Here is a 15,953-nt window from a genome sequence, read left to right on the forward strand (position 1 = left end):
TTTTAGACACACTTTCTTATTTAATGTCTAAAATTAATGATGGCCACTCGATATCTGTTAGATGATTGGTTCTTGTCACAATATGAATTTTAACATTTGCGCAAGAAAACTGTTGATTAACCTGACTTCTGCACAATACAACTAAGGGCCCCAAACCCACTGATAAAGCAAGAAATTGCATTAATTAACCCTGATGAGGCACACTAGTGAAGTGAAAAGCATTTCAGGTGATTGCATCTTGAAGCTCATTGAGTGAGCACTAAGAGTGTGTACCCTTAAGGTACTGTAAGTATTTTTGTAGAAACAGTGACTCTCACTGTAAGCTATGACTAAATACTTTATTGCCAACTAAAACAGTGTTTTTATATACAGTAATTAAAAACGGTTTGCTACTCATTTTGTTATAACCAGGTGGTAACTTTTTACTTTTTGTGTGTCTTGCTGTTGCTCACTGACAGAAAAACACACTTGTTCATTATGCAAAACCATCAGGGCTGCTGGGAATTTTTTCTGTTTTGCTATTCTATATGATGGGATACTGAAAAGCGAGGAGCCCTCTCTTTTTATTTTGGCTGCAATCCATCTCACACAGAATCACATTCGTCTTTGGCAGTTTGGTATGTTTACTCAGCTCTTGACGCTGTGAGGGTTTCCTTATTTGTTTTGTGTAAGACCAGCAGGCTCAACACCTTAACAGAGCAACAGTACTATTCAAGTCTGTGTCTGTAGGGAAAGTCAGTTTTTACTGAGCTTAACTTACGACACATTGATGCTGGCATGCCAACTAACACTGAAGCTTCCATCTGTGTCCTTAATTCAAAGGCCAGTCCATTAATTTAATAGTAAGTAGCATGTCTTTTGAAAGCTAATGCAAGCCATAAGGCTAACACTTCCCCAATGCGTGAAATTAAGCTAAATCCCTTGTGGTTCCGCTATTTTAGAGGTCAGGCTATAAACAACAAGCCAGTTAATTGAAAAGGAAAGATGATTTTTGAGTGCAGTACTTTCGAACGAAGCACAATATTGGAGGTCCTGTTCATCCTTGCTGTTGTGCCCTTGAACAAGGTACCTAATTTCAAGTGCTCCTCAAACGCTATGACTGTCGATGCCCTCTGCTTGAGGCTGTACACTATGGTTTGATGGTTTAAATATAAAGGAAAATGTTCATGTACTATACATGCATGTCATCGTGTGATGATTTTGATAAGATAGATGATTGTAAAATTTGTTTTGACCATTTTGTGGTTATTCATATCAATACACAGTAACTGTGCAGACAGCTTAAAAAATGAGAAAGTGCAACCATTTGTTACCATGCTGGAATAAAAACCATTCACTCTGTTCAAACGCTGTGAATCGTATTCGATTAAATTAAACGGCTGCCCAAAATATCCCCTCATATATTGAAATGACTGGGTATTGGTCTTGCTTCCATCACATGGCTAGACATCTTAAAATAAATAACTACCACCACCACTGTTACTACAACTACTACACAGGATTTGAACACTTTCAACATGTTTTATTTTAAAGGCAATAATGCCTTCACCTCACCTCAACCAATCAGGAGGAACCTTCATGGAGGCCAGGCTGACATGATTTAGGCTGAATGCTGAGCTGAAGAATTGCCGGAAAGTTGGCAGAGAATCTCTCACTTTCCTGGAAATAAAACACAGGGAAAAAAAGGGATGTTTAAGAACGATGTCTAAAAAGAGCATTATGGATATATTCCAATCAGGCAATGGAGAGACTGACAGATAAGAATGGCTGGAAGACTGATTGAGGCATGAGAGAAAGAGACAACAGAATGTGGTAGTCTGAAAGTTTGGGACAAAGCATTTGATGAGACAAGTGACAAAGACAGTAGGACAGAAAAAAAATTGTGAGAGTGAAGGCTGAACCTGGGCAGGTGCAGCCTGGGAGAGGTATATGTCAGTATGACAGTCATTTCTGCAAACAAGTGATTTCAACCCAGTGTGCTGAGATGTATTCGTGTGCAGTGAGAGAACAAGTCTGCTGCAGGTAATTACACAATGTCCATTATACGTACTTCAATGAATAATTATTGTCTCTTAAAAATATTAATTAATCCATGCCAACTATATATAATAAAAGGTAGAAAAATCATATGCTCTTCCACTAGATGACAGAAGATAATATTGAACCTGTGTATTTATGTTTTGTCAACCTTTTGCTATGTGGTGTGCCGTGAGATTATTTCCGATCCGATGCCTTGGCTCAATAAAGGCACTGCTCTAGACTATTACCATAAGTTTATTGTCCCTCTGCATATTCAACAATCTGTTTGGCCTACAACATACTGATTAAAAGGCCTGTTGGCAAATGCATTCCACATGAGTCTGTGTTCTACGTTCATCCGAGTCATGCTGATGAGTACAGTATGTCACGTTCATTTTAAAAGGTTGAAAATTGGCTTCCAGCATTATTTAGATTTATGGATCTTATTGGCTTCATAACAGGAAAAAATGACAGTGTACCCTTTTTAATTGCTTCCAAAATAATTTACTTGTATGCACAAAACCGCCAAAAGGCATAAAACCAGTAGTATGCCTCGGGCTTGGAATCATTATTTCAGTTTCACCTTCAAAATTTCTATTACTCATGTCCCTGGGAAGCGTGTACTTGCCACAATACAGCAACAGTGTAATTAAACTTTAAAAGAGGATCTTTGAAGATGCTTCAAATCTCAATATATGATTAGCGTTGTTCATGATACCTGAAAAACACGGCCATTCATGTGATTCATGACATGAAAACATTATCATTGAGATATGAGGAACTAAAGCAAAAAAAAGAAGAAAGAAAAGGAATTTAAGGTGGTTAAATGAGTCAGTGCAAACAGCTTAGTAAGGGAAGATCATTCTGCTACATTAGGTTTCCATCATTATTGTAGCCAAGCTTGTACTTTGAGACAAGAGCTCATCTTTGACCCATTTGAGTTAATTAGGACTGAGCCTGTGAAACCTCTGCAGACACCAAATACAGTAAGTGCATCCAGCAACGTCGCCTTTCTTACGAAACACCCACCAGCAAGCTGTGTCAGCAACATATTACTAAGACTGTGCCACCGTTTATTGCATCTCATAAGTGTCACAGCCGCCGCTTGCATGATGGGTGAAAGGGGGCACGAGGTGGTCTGTTCCTTATTCATGAGCCAGACGTTTATCAGTTCACTTCAAGCTTTGTGGGTTTTTGTTCTACAAGAATATTTTAGCAGTCTGACCGGCGGCATTCAACCAGCGTGTAAAACCAGAGGAAGCAGGACAAGTACAAGGAAAAATAAATGATGTACTATCAGTTAAAGGTTGCTCCAAGGTTGACAGATTAGGCTAGAACAGGCTATGATATTTAACTAACACAAAAACCAAAAAATGGTCTGTGGATAAAAACAAGTACCGTATTTTTCGGACTATTAGCCACAGGTTGCAACATCGGATATTTATGCAGAAAGATGGTGTATAAAAAAAAACAAACAAATAATAATAATTGCTTGCTGACAGCAACATCTATCTTCAACAGACTGACCAAGTTACCACCAGCATATTTCTCGAAATCAATACTTTAATAGCTTTCTGTCTCCGTTTGTTTATTTATTTATTATTTTAGTGAACATAAACACATTGCACATAATTATTATACAGTATACATATATATATATATATATATATATATATATATATATATATATATATATATATATATATATATATATATATATGCACCTGTGTATAGGACACACCTTTAAATTTAGCCTCAAATTAAGGTAATTTTCTAGGTTACTGTGTAGAAGACGCACCAGGGGTTTGGCAACAATGTAAAAACTAAAGCAAAACAAAATACATTTCATCTTACTAAATTCTTCATATTTTCTTGTGTTAATATCCCTAATTTATATATTTGGTGCGGGTTAAGTGTGTTTAAGATTGCCCACATTTTGAGCAGTCACAGCACTAGTGTAATATTTGAATGCACACGTTTTTCCTTTTTCTCGTGACGCAACACAAGTTCATTTTGCCATAAATGAAGTTGCAAATCCTGACATGAGCAACAACAAATCAAAAGGAGTGAAAGTATCACAGTCTACTGTTTAGAGAAGACTGCATGGAGAGGTTACACTGTGAGATCTGAATCATGCATTACCCACCGCAAGAATAGGAATTCATTCTGGGATTTGCCAAAAAGCCAAAAGATAAAGTTTTAACAACTGATGGCACAAACATGAATGAACCACTCATCTTTGTTGGGGTCCACATCTAACCCATGACAAAAACACACAATCTAATCTGTGAAAGGTAGGTAACGTCATGGCTCGGTATTGCATGAGTTTTTCCGGGATGAGCTCACAAATCATTGTTGTAAGATGGTCGCAGCAGCAAAATGAACTCACAGGTTTTGCCTGGCCAAGTCAAGTGACTACATGCATATAGAGCAGGGACAGGCAAGTTAAATGATTGAATTTTCATCAGCGCTTGTGGAAGGCCACATAGGACTTCATATTTTAATGTGAAATATATGAGAAAACATCATTTTTTAAGGATACAAAATGTCTGCTTTTTTTAGTGAGCACATGTGCAGAGTATCTGAATGTTGAAATGCTCAAAAGCCTATTAATTATCCGGCCTATTAATTATCCACACAAGTCTGTGTTTTTTTCCCCTCTTGTGCAAAGCACTCCCTTGGTTCATTACCTTTTGACATTCGACTACCATAGAGGCCCTGTATTGCATTTTGATCGTAGATCAAGTAATACTTGACTCTGTCTAATTAAAGGAACTTCAAGGGACAAAGCCACTGGCTAAAAAACAATACATGTGTTCAACAAGAATAAAACTTGCAGCCTTATAGTTTCAAATAAATTTCCGATGATTGTGAGAAGCAAAATTGTACAAGAACAGCAGCAGAAATTTGACCTTCATGTTGAAAGGAGCTAAACAAATACGGCAGAAAAACCCGAGAGGGCATTAATGGCGATGAAATAATGTCTGTCCATCCAAGAAAACAACCAGGCCTATTGTAAAAGTAAAAGCTCCCATATGCACATTTAAGACACCTAGGGGTAATATAAAAATCTCATGAAGTGCTAATTTAACTCAAAACAGTGTCTCAACCTGAACAGACATTAATCATAAAAAATGAGCATCATAAAGCACCATTAATTGGACAGATGTTGAATAAATTGATATACCTACAGTATTTGTGTTTGGCAGCTTCGTTAGAAATAAATGGAGGAGAGGACGAAGCCTATAATACCAGTAATAATAGGACAAGCTTTTTAAAATATGTCAAATTACAAAGTGTGTTTGGAAAGTTCAGTACTGAGGCAAAGTCTATACATAGCCGGCGTTCTTACAAACGGGTGGTTAATGTTTCCGGTTTACAATATAGGCTGTGTGTACCCGTTTTTTTTTGTATTTGTATTTGTGTATTAAAAAGGAACGTCTTAAAAACCCTAAGACGTCTTAAGAACGTCTTAAAAAAGATTTGCCAAATTCTTTGGTTCCACATTGGTGTGTAGCAATCATAAACCGGAGAGTTGCATCATCATTGCATTCTACTTCAAGCCAAAAACGCCAATGACGTAACGAGACGTAGGTTCTTTCTGATTGGACAGAAATTGGTGTGTGAAGCGGCCGGGATGGAGATCAGCACCTCCGAATCTGAGACCTTGGCCCTCAGTCGGAAAAGGCTGGAGTTCCCTCTCTGGGTCAGTGATGAGATCCTGCCCCAAGTGGAGGAGTTCAAGTATCTTGGCGCCTTGTTCACGAGTGAGTGTTGGAACGGGAGATCGGCAGGTGGATCGGCTGTACCGGTCTGTCATGGTAAAAAAAAGAGCTGAGCCAAAAGGTGAAACTCTTTATTTACCGGTCGATCTACGTTCCTGCCCTCACCTATAGTCACGAGCTGTGGGTCGTGACCGAAAGAAAGAGATCCCGGATACAACCGGTCGAAATGAGTTTCCTCCGTGAGTGTAGGTGTGTGTTAGTGTAGTTCTTTTCCAATGTGTACATGCATTAATATGTTGCTCACAAGCATTTGAATTACAGTGCAACTTCTGCTGATTCCATGTACAAGAATACTAGTTTGTTAACCATGTCTTGCTTTAGAGAGGACCTCTCACAACAACTCAGAACAAAAAATGCATTAAAGATTTCTCTGGTGAGCTGGTGGCCTGCATGCCCAAGTATTTTCTTGTAATGCAGTCAATCGAGAGGTCCTTTTCAAAGGGGGCGAAGGGAACAGGGCACAGTGTATCTGCACATCTACGGCACAAGGTGGTGCAGTGACGCTCTCATCAAAATCTGGATCAAAATCAAAATCTGGGAGATTTAAACTTTTTCCAATCACCGTGCACAAAATGTTTTTTTCTAAATCACATTGATAATTGTGATTGCACTTTAACCTATTTTCATCAGATTCGGAATATGCAGTAACCTCAGTAAACCTTGTAAAAAATGAATTTAATATTTGCTGAAAAATTATTTAAATTTATTTTTTATGTTAAAAACAATACAATTTTAGATATATTTAAACAAATTTCATGGAAAATAATCTCACTGAATCAAAAATTGATGTATTACTATCGCTCCGACGATGGTTCCATCACAGAACTGAACAGGAAAAGTTTGAAATTAAAAAGGAAAGAAAAAATTCAGAATGCACATGTGTTTAAGGGGCCGTCATATGCAATGAAAGCAATGCAAGGAAAATTCTGGATAGAGGAAAAGGAGATTGGGCTTAACTGAGCTGCAGAGGGGTGCACCCACCTGTTAGAGAAACAATTCTTGGACAGGTTCAGGTAGGAAAGGTCTGCGCAGCAGCCTCTCAGCAAGGCCCCAAACAACTGAAGACACGTGTGAAGCACCGGGAAAAGAAAAACAAAACAAAACAAAAAAACAGTTATTATATAGCAACACCCGTTTTGCTCAGTTCAATTTTGTGTGGTTTTATCACTTAAATTCACCTTGTGCATTTTGTCAAACAAAAAGTCTCATCAATAAAATGTCCTATTCGATTAAATTACAAATTTGAGGAATAGGGATATACAGAAATTAATGAATTAAAAAAATTAATGAAGATAAATGAACAAATAAATAAATCTGCAAATGAATGAATGAAAAGAATTGGAGAGAAAACACATAATCCTCTTGGTCAAATTAGGACAACACTCATGATTTTTAATAATGTTTTGCCTGTGATGCAACAGAAAATTCAATCACAGGAATTAATGATGATAAAACTTCATGATGTTTCACTTTTACATACAATTCTGTGCAATGGACTTCATCTGCATGTTCATTTCTCTTTACAATGGCGGAGGGTTGCTGGTTTTTTGCTGCTGATTCTGATACCAAAATATCCATGAGAGAGCTGTACTTTTTGTCAATTTTAGAACTGATCACTATTTTAATGATACATTGTCCTTTTTTGATTAAATGATGAATCATGTTAAAAAATAAAAATCTTTCTATTCACATATCCATCACTTTATTAAACAAAAACAGGACATTATTTCAAATTCTCACACTACGCATGTCAGTAAAGTTGTGAAAAACAGTACTAGTTGACTTTAATTCACTATAAATCACTCATGTAATTAATTACGGCTTCATTTGCATTCATCCCATCCTAAAATACATAGGAGATCTGCTATTGTTTGTTGTAATAAAGATTAATGAATTGCTTGTAGAAAAATACATCATAAAAGGATTTTGAAAAGAATAACCACGGATTTCATTACAATTATAGTTCTGACGAATTAAAATAAAATTGTATTATATTCCAAAATTATTCATCCCCATGAACGACACCTTAAACAGATTAAGAAAAAAAAACAAAAAACTTTTTGGGCATCATCTCCTGAGGTGTGAACAAAGCCTAATATTGACAAAATTGCATTGACGATTAAATTACTAATATCATTCTCACTCTTCAATCTTCACAAATGCCTCCTCTGTCAAAACATTCCTGAACAATGACGAATCCCATCACAAAACTTGGCAGCCTACTTAATCAAATGTTCAATATGGTTTGGATTAATTGAGAAATAACTCTCAATAGTGTTTCAAATAGAAAATAGGAGTATGCATTTTAAAAAGAGCAAATCAGGCACACTACACTTATGGTATACGGCATGCTACATTTTTGTATGCAGCAGAAAGAGCTGTTTCATTTCCAGCTATGGTGGACAAAATAATAACAACATAAGACAAGGCAAGAAGATGAGATGGGCAAATGTGACATGCCATGATTGCACGACAGGCCAAATTTAGAAAATGTCTTTTTTTTTTCACAGCAACCACAATGAACACAAATGTAGGCATGCAATGTGTGAGCAGTAGAAACAAAACTAGTTTCCTCTGAGCAAAATTATCAGACCTCAGAAAAACTGACTGAAGTGATCATTTTATTATAGAAGTATGTCTTTTTGTGAATTTCAGTTCAACATTGCTTTTGCATTATCTCAAGGATGCAATAAAAAGTGTCTTACTTTGATGAAAAAAAAGCCTTATTTAAATAAATGGTTAATTGTTTGACAAAGCTGAGATCCAAGAAATATTGGTGGAAAAATGCAGCATCAGAAATATAGGAGCCTTTTTACCCTAAGTAAATCAATCTCACAAAATAACTAATCGGCCGCGCTCGGTATGCAAGTACATACTGTATATTAAAACTACTCTCATGAATAATTCAACCGTGCAAACACCCTTAAAAAACAAAGTGTCACTTATGCAATTGGATGGAGGATGAATGCCAATTAAAAATGCATAACCTCATCATGAGAGGAGTAAGGAACAAACAAAATAAAGCTGGAATTACTTTATTTAATACAACTGAAGTGGACCTAAGAAATGCAACAGTAACTTTATTTTAGACTGAGCTGTGCACAAATACAGGCGTAATATCAAATTAAGGAAAATATCAAAGACATGGGACGTTTTCAACAGACACGTTTGACCACCCCTGCCAATTAATAAACAAACAAATTAATAAATAAATACGTGAGTTCGGGAGCAGCATTCCACACTCGAACAATCTGTTTCAAGCAACACTTTTCTGGGGGGTGCAGCTGTGTCCATATAATTGTTTTTTGTTGAAAAACCCATAAAGTGGGTGCAAATGGGCTTGACTCATCTCTTTTTTCCAATTAAAAAGTACACCTTTATACGTAATTATTTGGAGGACTGATTCAGTAAATTGCTAATTGAACCGTTTTGTATTCTGGAGGCAATTTTTCCAGGTCTGAATATATAAAAGGCAAAAAACTGAACTGAGGTGGTTTTATCCTGTCAAGTTAAAAAAAAAAAAATTGATTGAACACATTGAACACAATTTAAAAATAAATCTTTAATTATGATTAACATTTATTGGTCACAATTACTTTTTTTTGATACCCCTTAATACACTGATTATGTAATCTTTCACAACCTACATTAAAATATTTACAGTGGACTACAAAAAAAAGACATTTAATGTTAAATCTGATACTTTTTTTTTTTTTCAAACGTCCACATTTTTATTTTGATACCTGAAACAGATCCTAAACAAGCTGGGACAGAGGCATGTTTAACACTGTCCTCCTAACATACCCAATAAATACAGTACTGTATTTGGAAAGTGAGGACAGAGCTTACTGAAGCTGTGTATGTGGATTTCTTTACCATTCTTGTGTGATGAACTCGTACATTGTTGTAATTTAAAGTTTTCCTGAGCCCAAATGGCAATTCACTTTCTACAACCATGCACATTTTTAAATGCAGTGCCACCTGATTGTATCATTGGCCTCACTTGCTGAGATTTATCCAGATTCTCTGAATCTTTTGAAAATGTTATGGAACGCATATGATGGAAACTCTAAATTTTTGCAAATGTACATTGAGCAATGTTGTTCCCTGACTGTTGTTTATTGGGGGAGCCTTGCACCATACATGCTTGTGAACAACTGAGCTTTTCTGCGATGCTCTTTATATAGCCAATCATGACTCTTACCCGTTAACCTAACAGGTGTTTTGAGCATTCTTCAACATCCCTCGTGTTTTGTTGTTCCCGGCTTTTTTGGAAAACATTGCATCTATCTTAGTAATGTTCATTTTAACATGAAAAACTGATCTTTGTATTGTATTAAAATGTATAAAGGTTGAAAAGGATTGGCAAATAACTGTATTTTGTTTTTATCTATGTTTTACACAGCATCCCGGTTTCACTGGAATTTGTCTTTGAGCCAACTGGACAAAAGTTTCCGGAAGAATGTTCAGATTGTAATGTTTTATCTGGCATGCTTGCAAACTTACTTACTTACCATACTTGAATACCATCTGATGGCACATTTTATGATCTGTACATGTAATGAATCCTTGTACCATTGACAGAGCAAGTTTATGTGAGCCACTGGTGCAAATGCTTTGCCCTGCAATATAATGGTAATGCTCCAGCGATGTGACTGATCACAACTCATATTCTGATCAATACCCATAAACACATTGATGGGTAAAAAACTCTAAGGTTGCACTTGCAAATTAACAACTTCTACCGCCTTTTCCTCTATTGCATAATTATTTTTATTGTAGAACATAAATATTAAAAAATACAACTTTATACCCTTGGCTTTCAATCAAGGGGGGGGGGGGGGGGTGCTATACTATTAAAGGTGCGTATAATGGGAATAGGTTACTGCTGATCTCGACTCTGAGAATTGCGAGTTGGTGGTACATACACAAGAGTTGCTTCGTTTCACTGACATGCCCCCCAAGTATTAAAAAGTTAGAATCGACAAGCATGATGTAAAAATACTAAGCTTTTGTTTAGTGTCAAATGGGGCCCAGCATTGCTAACATTAAAAGTCACAATTTTTGATGCACTACTCTTATTAGCACGTACAATATTGTGCTGGTGTGGCTAATTTTATGGTCAGTGAGAGGACCCACTTAACTGATAGATTTCATCATTGATGTGGATTAAACTTTGTATGAGAATAAATGATATTTTCTTTCATTACCATAGTGTGATATGTTCAGCTATATAGTAAAGTAAGCAGCTGCCTGGCCATAAAGAACACATGTGACCTGCTGCCCAGTCAGCTCTTATCACAATCGCCAATGTCGTTTCAATGAAGATGCCCACTAAAACTGCCCGAGTGTGTTCATTCAGCCTTTCAGTCCATCTCTGTTGTAGCAATCAGGGGCAGACACACATCTAAACACACTGAACTCCTTTGGCTTTGTCATCATTTTACTTGTTAGTGTTCGTACTAATGCAGTAGGACATGATTTGGCCTCAGCGCCGTCTCTGTGGCACACAAGCTACATTCAAACTTTAGAATAAAACAATGGTCACCCTCTCAGGTGGCAAAGTTAAAGAAAAAGTGTGACAAAAGCAGTTTTTGGAAACTAAACGACTTTCTAAACCACTCAAGACATGATGCACAAAAAAAAAAAAAAATCAAGAATATGTCAGAAAGTGACTGATTTATATTCTGCACGCCATCCATGCTGTGTTTTTTTTTTTTTTTTGTCCTGAATACAAATGAGATCAGGCAGCAAATGCCTGGTAAAGGTACAAACCGAGTCCACAGTGCAGTCCGTCCCAGACAGATCCAAGTGGACAAGGCAGTTGGGCTGGGCAAGGAAGAGGTAGAGATTCTGCACAGATAGGGAAAGATTATTAATGTATCAATACATATTGTATACGTAAAGGTAACACTGGTATGTACTGATGTTTGTGTGTTTATGCAGAAGTCTCACCGTGGCATCCTCTCCAGACAAAACCCCTGGGTTTTTACTGAGGTCCAGATGCAGCAAAGAATTGGAGTATTCGTCACTTGAACACAATGCCTGGGACAAAGAGACAACACCTACAGTGGGGAGGTGAGAGAGGGAATTTAAGCATATGTATGAAGAAAACTACAAACATTTTTAAGTCACTAAATAATCTGAAATTTGTCCTATTTGCAATTTAGCTTCAGAAAATATGAAACCAAATAATGGAAGAGAGTACAGAAGCTTCACAGCATAAAAGCCTCGGTGGATTGCTGAGCTCTGATGGCAGGCTAATATTAAACATGCTTTTGGAGGAGGCCCACCAGCCCTTTTCTCTATTCCGCTTTTCAAACGAGCGCCCTGAAAGCTGGAACAAAGAACAAATTCTCACAAAGGAGATTGCTTCACATTAGGCACCAGTGAGAAAATTCTCATCCATCCACAGAAGTGCAAGGCTCAACATGGCACATGGAATAAAAATATTGAGGCGTCAAAGCAAAATACAAATCTATATTGATTATTACAATAGTGTGACTTAATATGTATATTCAGTGTATTTTCACAATAGTACACTGTACAAAAAAAATAGTAAACACCGGATTATTCAATTTAAATTATACATGACAGTAACAGTGACACTGGTAATATGCCACAAGTAGCAAACGATACCAATGTAAACAATATACTACGCTGCAAATACAGAGCATGGTGGAGATTTGTATCACAGCAAGCTTTTTTCAACATACGTTAAAAAAACTTCAAAAATGTTATAGCAAGAAAGGAAGGCGAGCCGATTCCGATTTTGGGCTCTTCGATTCTATTCAGAATCAATTTTCTATTCAAAATGATTGGATTCAATTAATTAAAAAATAATTTCTACTTCAATTATTTCTGTTTCAATCTATAGAAATGCAAAGAATCATCATACCAAGTGTTTTTGTTTTTTACATCAAATCACCCATATCCTTTGGTGCAAAAGAGAAACTTAAGTTAGCTGACAATTCGACAGAAATGACCATCATACTTTAGCTTTCAAATATCACCTTAACAATTTAACTAACATTATACACACAGGCGTTGGCCCTGTGGGTTAAATACTTGTCTTGACGCGCACAGATTCGATCACATTATTTTCTCTCTTCCCCAACTGTATAACTCCCATGCTTGCAAGCTCAGCACAATTCCTGTTTACACAGCTTTCGACAAAATAAAAGCATCGCTTCAAAACAAGAGTGAGCGAGAACAAATGAACTGAAACTTGCCAGAAACATTAACAGAATTATTATAAAAACACTTATAATGTATAAAATATAAATATATAAATACTAACAGAATTAACAGAAGCATTTACATTCGCGGCCGTGTGAAACGTGTGAAACGACAAGACTGCTTTCGAGCATTTTATGAGACTTTACTTCACTGTTTTATGGCAGAACCTATCGATATACTGTACTGCAACAACACTCCCACGCACAGTGTAACGTGGAGTGCAACAGCCTGTGAAAGTTCGGTCTTGTTCAGCCGTATATTAAGGCACATTTACTTGTAACTCAACATTGTATGTCGACTGAGTCATGCCAATACATAAGGATATGTTGACCCAGAAGTATCAACAGTGGCAACAACTCAAATTGAAAGAGAATGGGAGAGAGAGAGAGAGAGAGAGAGAGAGAGAAAGAGAGAGAGAGAGAGAGAGAGAGAGAGAGAGAGAGAGAGAGAGAGAGAGAGAAGTTGGACCATTGGCACGTTTCTTTAATCCTTAATTTGCAGTGATTAGAAAGGAAATGAGGGGAAGAGGATAAAGGGTGTCTTAATCCCCTCTTTAACCATCAGCTACTATTCTCCTCTGGAAGGCGAAATTTGTAAAAAGACATCCAGTGAGCATGATATTCATATTGAAGAGTATGGGAGATAAAGGTTGTGAAATAGATGGCTTTTTAAACACTGTGAAAGTCTAAAAATATCTTAGAGATGAGTCTATTTGAAGGTGAGCAGTGTGGGAGTGAGAACTTATAAATGCTTCAAAAAATAATATTTAGCAGGTTTAATCATTTTTAAATATACTGTTCAAAGTCAGCTGTCAAGGTCAACCATGGAATGTGTCAATAAAGTGATTCACAGCCCTTTGCTAAATTGCTAGAAATATATATATATATATATATATATATATATATATATATATATATATATATATATATATATATATATATTGTTGCGTAACTGGCTTTATTTCCATCTCAAAGCACCATCAAGCTCGATGAAAGACATGAAGTCCGACAATTCAAAATGGCAGGCACACAAAAACCTTCAGAAATATAAAACTGCATACTTTTGCTGTCTTCCATTGTATGCAATACTGGCCAGCCGGACGTCACATTCTCTCAAGTGCCAACTTAAATATTTTGAAGATTGGCTCATGGAGGAATTAATTTTGGTTGCATCATATGAAAAGTGACAGTTCACCTTTGACTGGCAGTGACTGAAATCATACCAGCTATAACGTGAGTAGATTTGTCAGCTGGGATAAAAACAATAAAAGTGGGACACTGCCCTAATATCTATGTGGGATTTCAGGGAAAAAAGATCAACTTATTATGATTTTGACCTGCTTATCATCTGGAAAAATGCAGGCTGTTATGCCTCAGCATCATTTTCTGCGTGGCTAATATTAGTGTAAATAAATTATTATTACGGGTCTTCAAAAATGATGTCACTTTATAAAATAAAATTACAGTGTATCAAAACACTGGTAAAACAGTTTGTTTTTGTTTTTTTTTGGGGGGGGGCAATCAAACAAGGATAGCATGATGACAAAACTGTCTGTTTTAAACACTCCAAACTAAGTGTGGGCATTTTCTCTGCAAACTAGTTCCAATCCTGAAAACGAACTAGTTCAATTCATAGTTTGAAACATCCATACATCTATAAATCCATTTTATATAGCCGCTTATGATGGATGGATGGATGGATGGATGGATGGATGGATGGACAGCATTAAAAGAGAATGCACTTCAAATATGATAAACCACCGCTGCCATTCCCATGTTGACATTCCTATTTTGTGTTCAACTTGGCTCAGTTGCTCAAAAATTGTACTGCATGTTTGATAGTATCCATCCATCCATCTTCTTTAGCTGCTTATCCTTTCTAGGGTACGCTGGTTGAAAATAGACCTTTGAATAACTCAGTTAAGTTCACAAAAAGATTGCAGCACTGCAGGCACAAGTATAGCTCTTGCTTATAGGGTTTTGCATCCACAAGTGGGCACATGAAAAAAAAAACGTTCATATTTTTCAAAATGAAGCATTACATATTTTACATTTTAATTTGACTTCCTGGTAAAGATGAGGGACTGAGAGAGTTGATCATATGCTCTCATTCTCAGAGATGGAAAGACACCTGAACACATTATCCCAAGATAGTGTAATTACCCTAAATTTGATTGAGAATCATTGCTCTACAAACAAATCTGTTGCTATATTAAGCTTTAGGAGGATTTTTTTTGGAAATTCCAAATGTCTACCAAATACTTCTTACCTTTAGAAGAAAGTGAGGTCTTTGAGAGATTGAGGAGACGTAGACCCTTGTTCAGACGGCACACTTGTTGAATCAGATTGGAAACTCCTGAGATAAGGAAAAACAAGTACATTAATGCCGCAAATATGATTCAAAAAGAACTATTGACAAAAGGTCCTAGTTTTTGTTGTCCAATCACCTTACATAGAAATGCAATCAGTGTTACGAACACTAAAGTGTGAAACCAATGTTTTACCTACATAAATAATCATGATTTAGCTCCACATTAAATTATTATATCAATTGTGCTTGTGCTAAACCACTTTTTTTTTTCGTTTTTTGTTTGGTTATTGTGTAATTTTGCAAGCATAGCAAAAAGCAATCAAGACAATAACTCTCAATGTTTGGCAATGTTTAAGCAAGAAAACAAGAAGAGGACGACTCACAAATCTTTCTTATTTTTTTTTTTTTTGGGGGGGGGGGGTGTTTCACAACATCCACTAATGAAGCATACAAGGAAAAGATCAGCCCACACACATACACACATATTTCTGCTGCTTATTATCAAGTTGAACTGCTTCACCCAACACATTACCATAAACTAAAATACAGTACACAAAGACATCGTTAAAAAGGCACAATTAGTTAACACTTAAGACCCTT

The 15,953-nt window shown here is 36.4% G+C and overlaps 1 protein-coding gene across 5 annotated transcripts in view; it reads right to left on the reverse strand.

Moving 5' to 3' along the window:
• carmil3 (capping protein regulator and myosin 1 linker 3) overlaps positions 1-15,953 on the reverse strand; it is a 68,126-nt gene that overhangs the window by 23,988 nt on the left and 28,185 nt on the right. For all 5 annotated transcript variants that reach the window (XM_088429934.1, XM_088429936.1, XM_088429933.1 and 2 more), the window contains exons 12-16: positions 15,312-15,398; positions 11,760-11,869; positions 11,580-11,657; positions 6,786-6,862; positions 1,555-1,659 (exon numbers count right to left, since the gene is read on the reverse strand). In XM_088429934.1, the coding sequence (XP_088286060.1) occupies positions 1,555-1,659; positions 6,786-6,862; positions 11,580-11,657; positions 11,760-11,869; positions 15,312-15,398 (457 nt within the window). The remainder of the gene's footprint in view (positions 1-1,554; positions 1,660-6,785; positions 6,863-11,579; positions 11,658-11,759; positions 11,870-15,311; positions 15,399-15,953) is intronic.

This window comes from Hippichthys cyanospilos, chromosome 12 (genome assembly GCF_059441005.1).
Source record: "Hippichthys cyanospilos isolate Australia breed blue-spotted pipefish chromosome 12, RoL_Hcya_1.0, whole genome shotgun sequence".
In the NCBI taxonomy this organism is placed as follows: domain Eukaryota; kingdom Metazoa; phylum Chordata; class Actinopteri; order Syngnathiformes; family Syngnathidae; genus Hippichthys; species Hippichthys cyanospilos.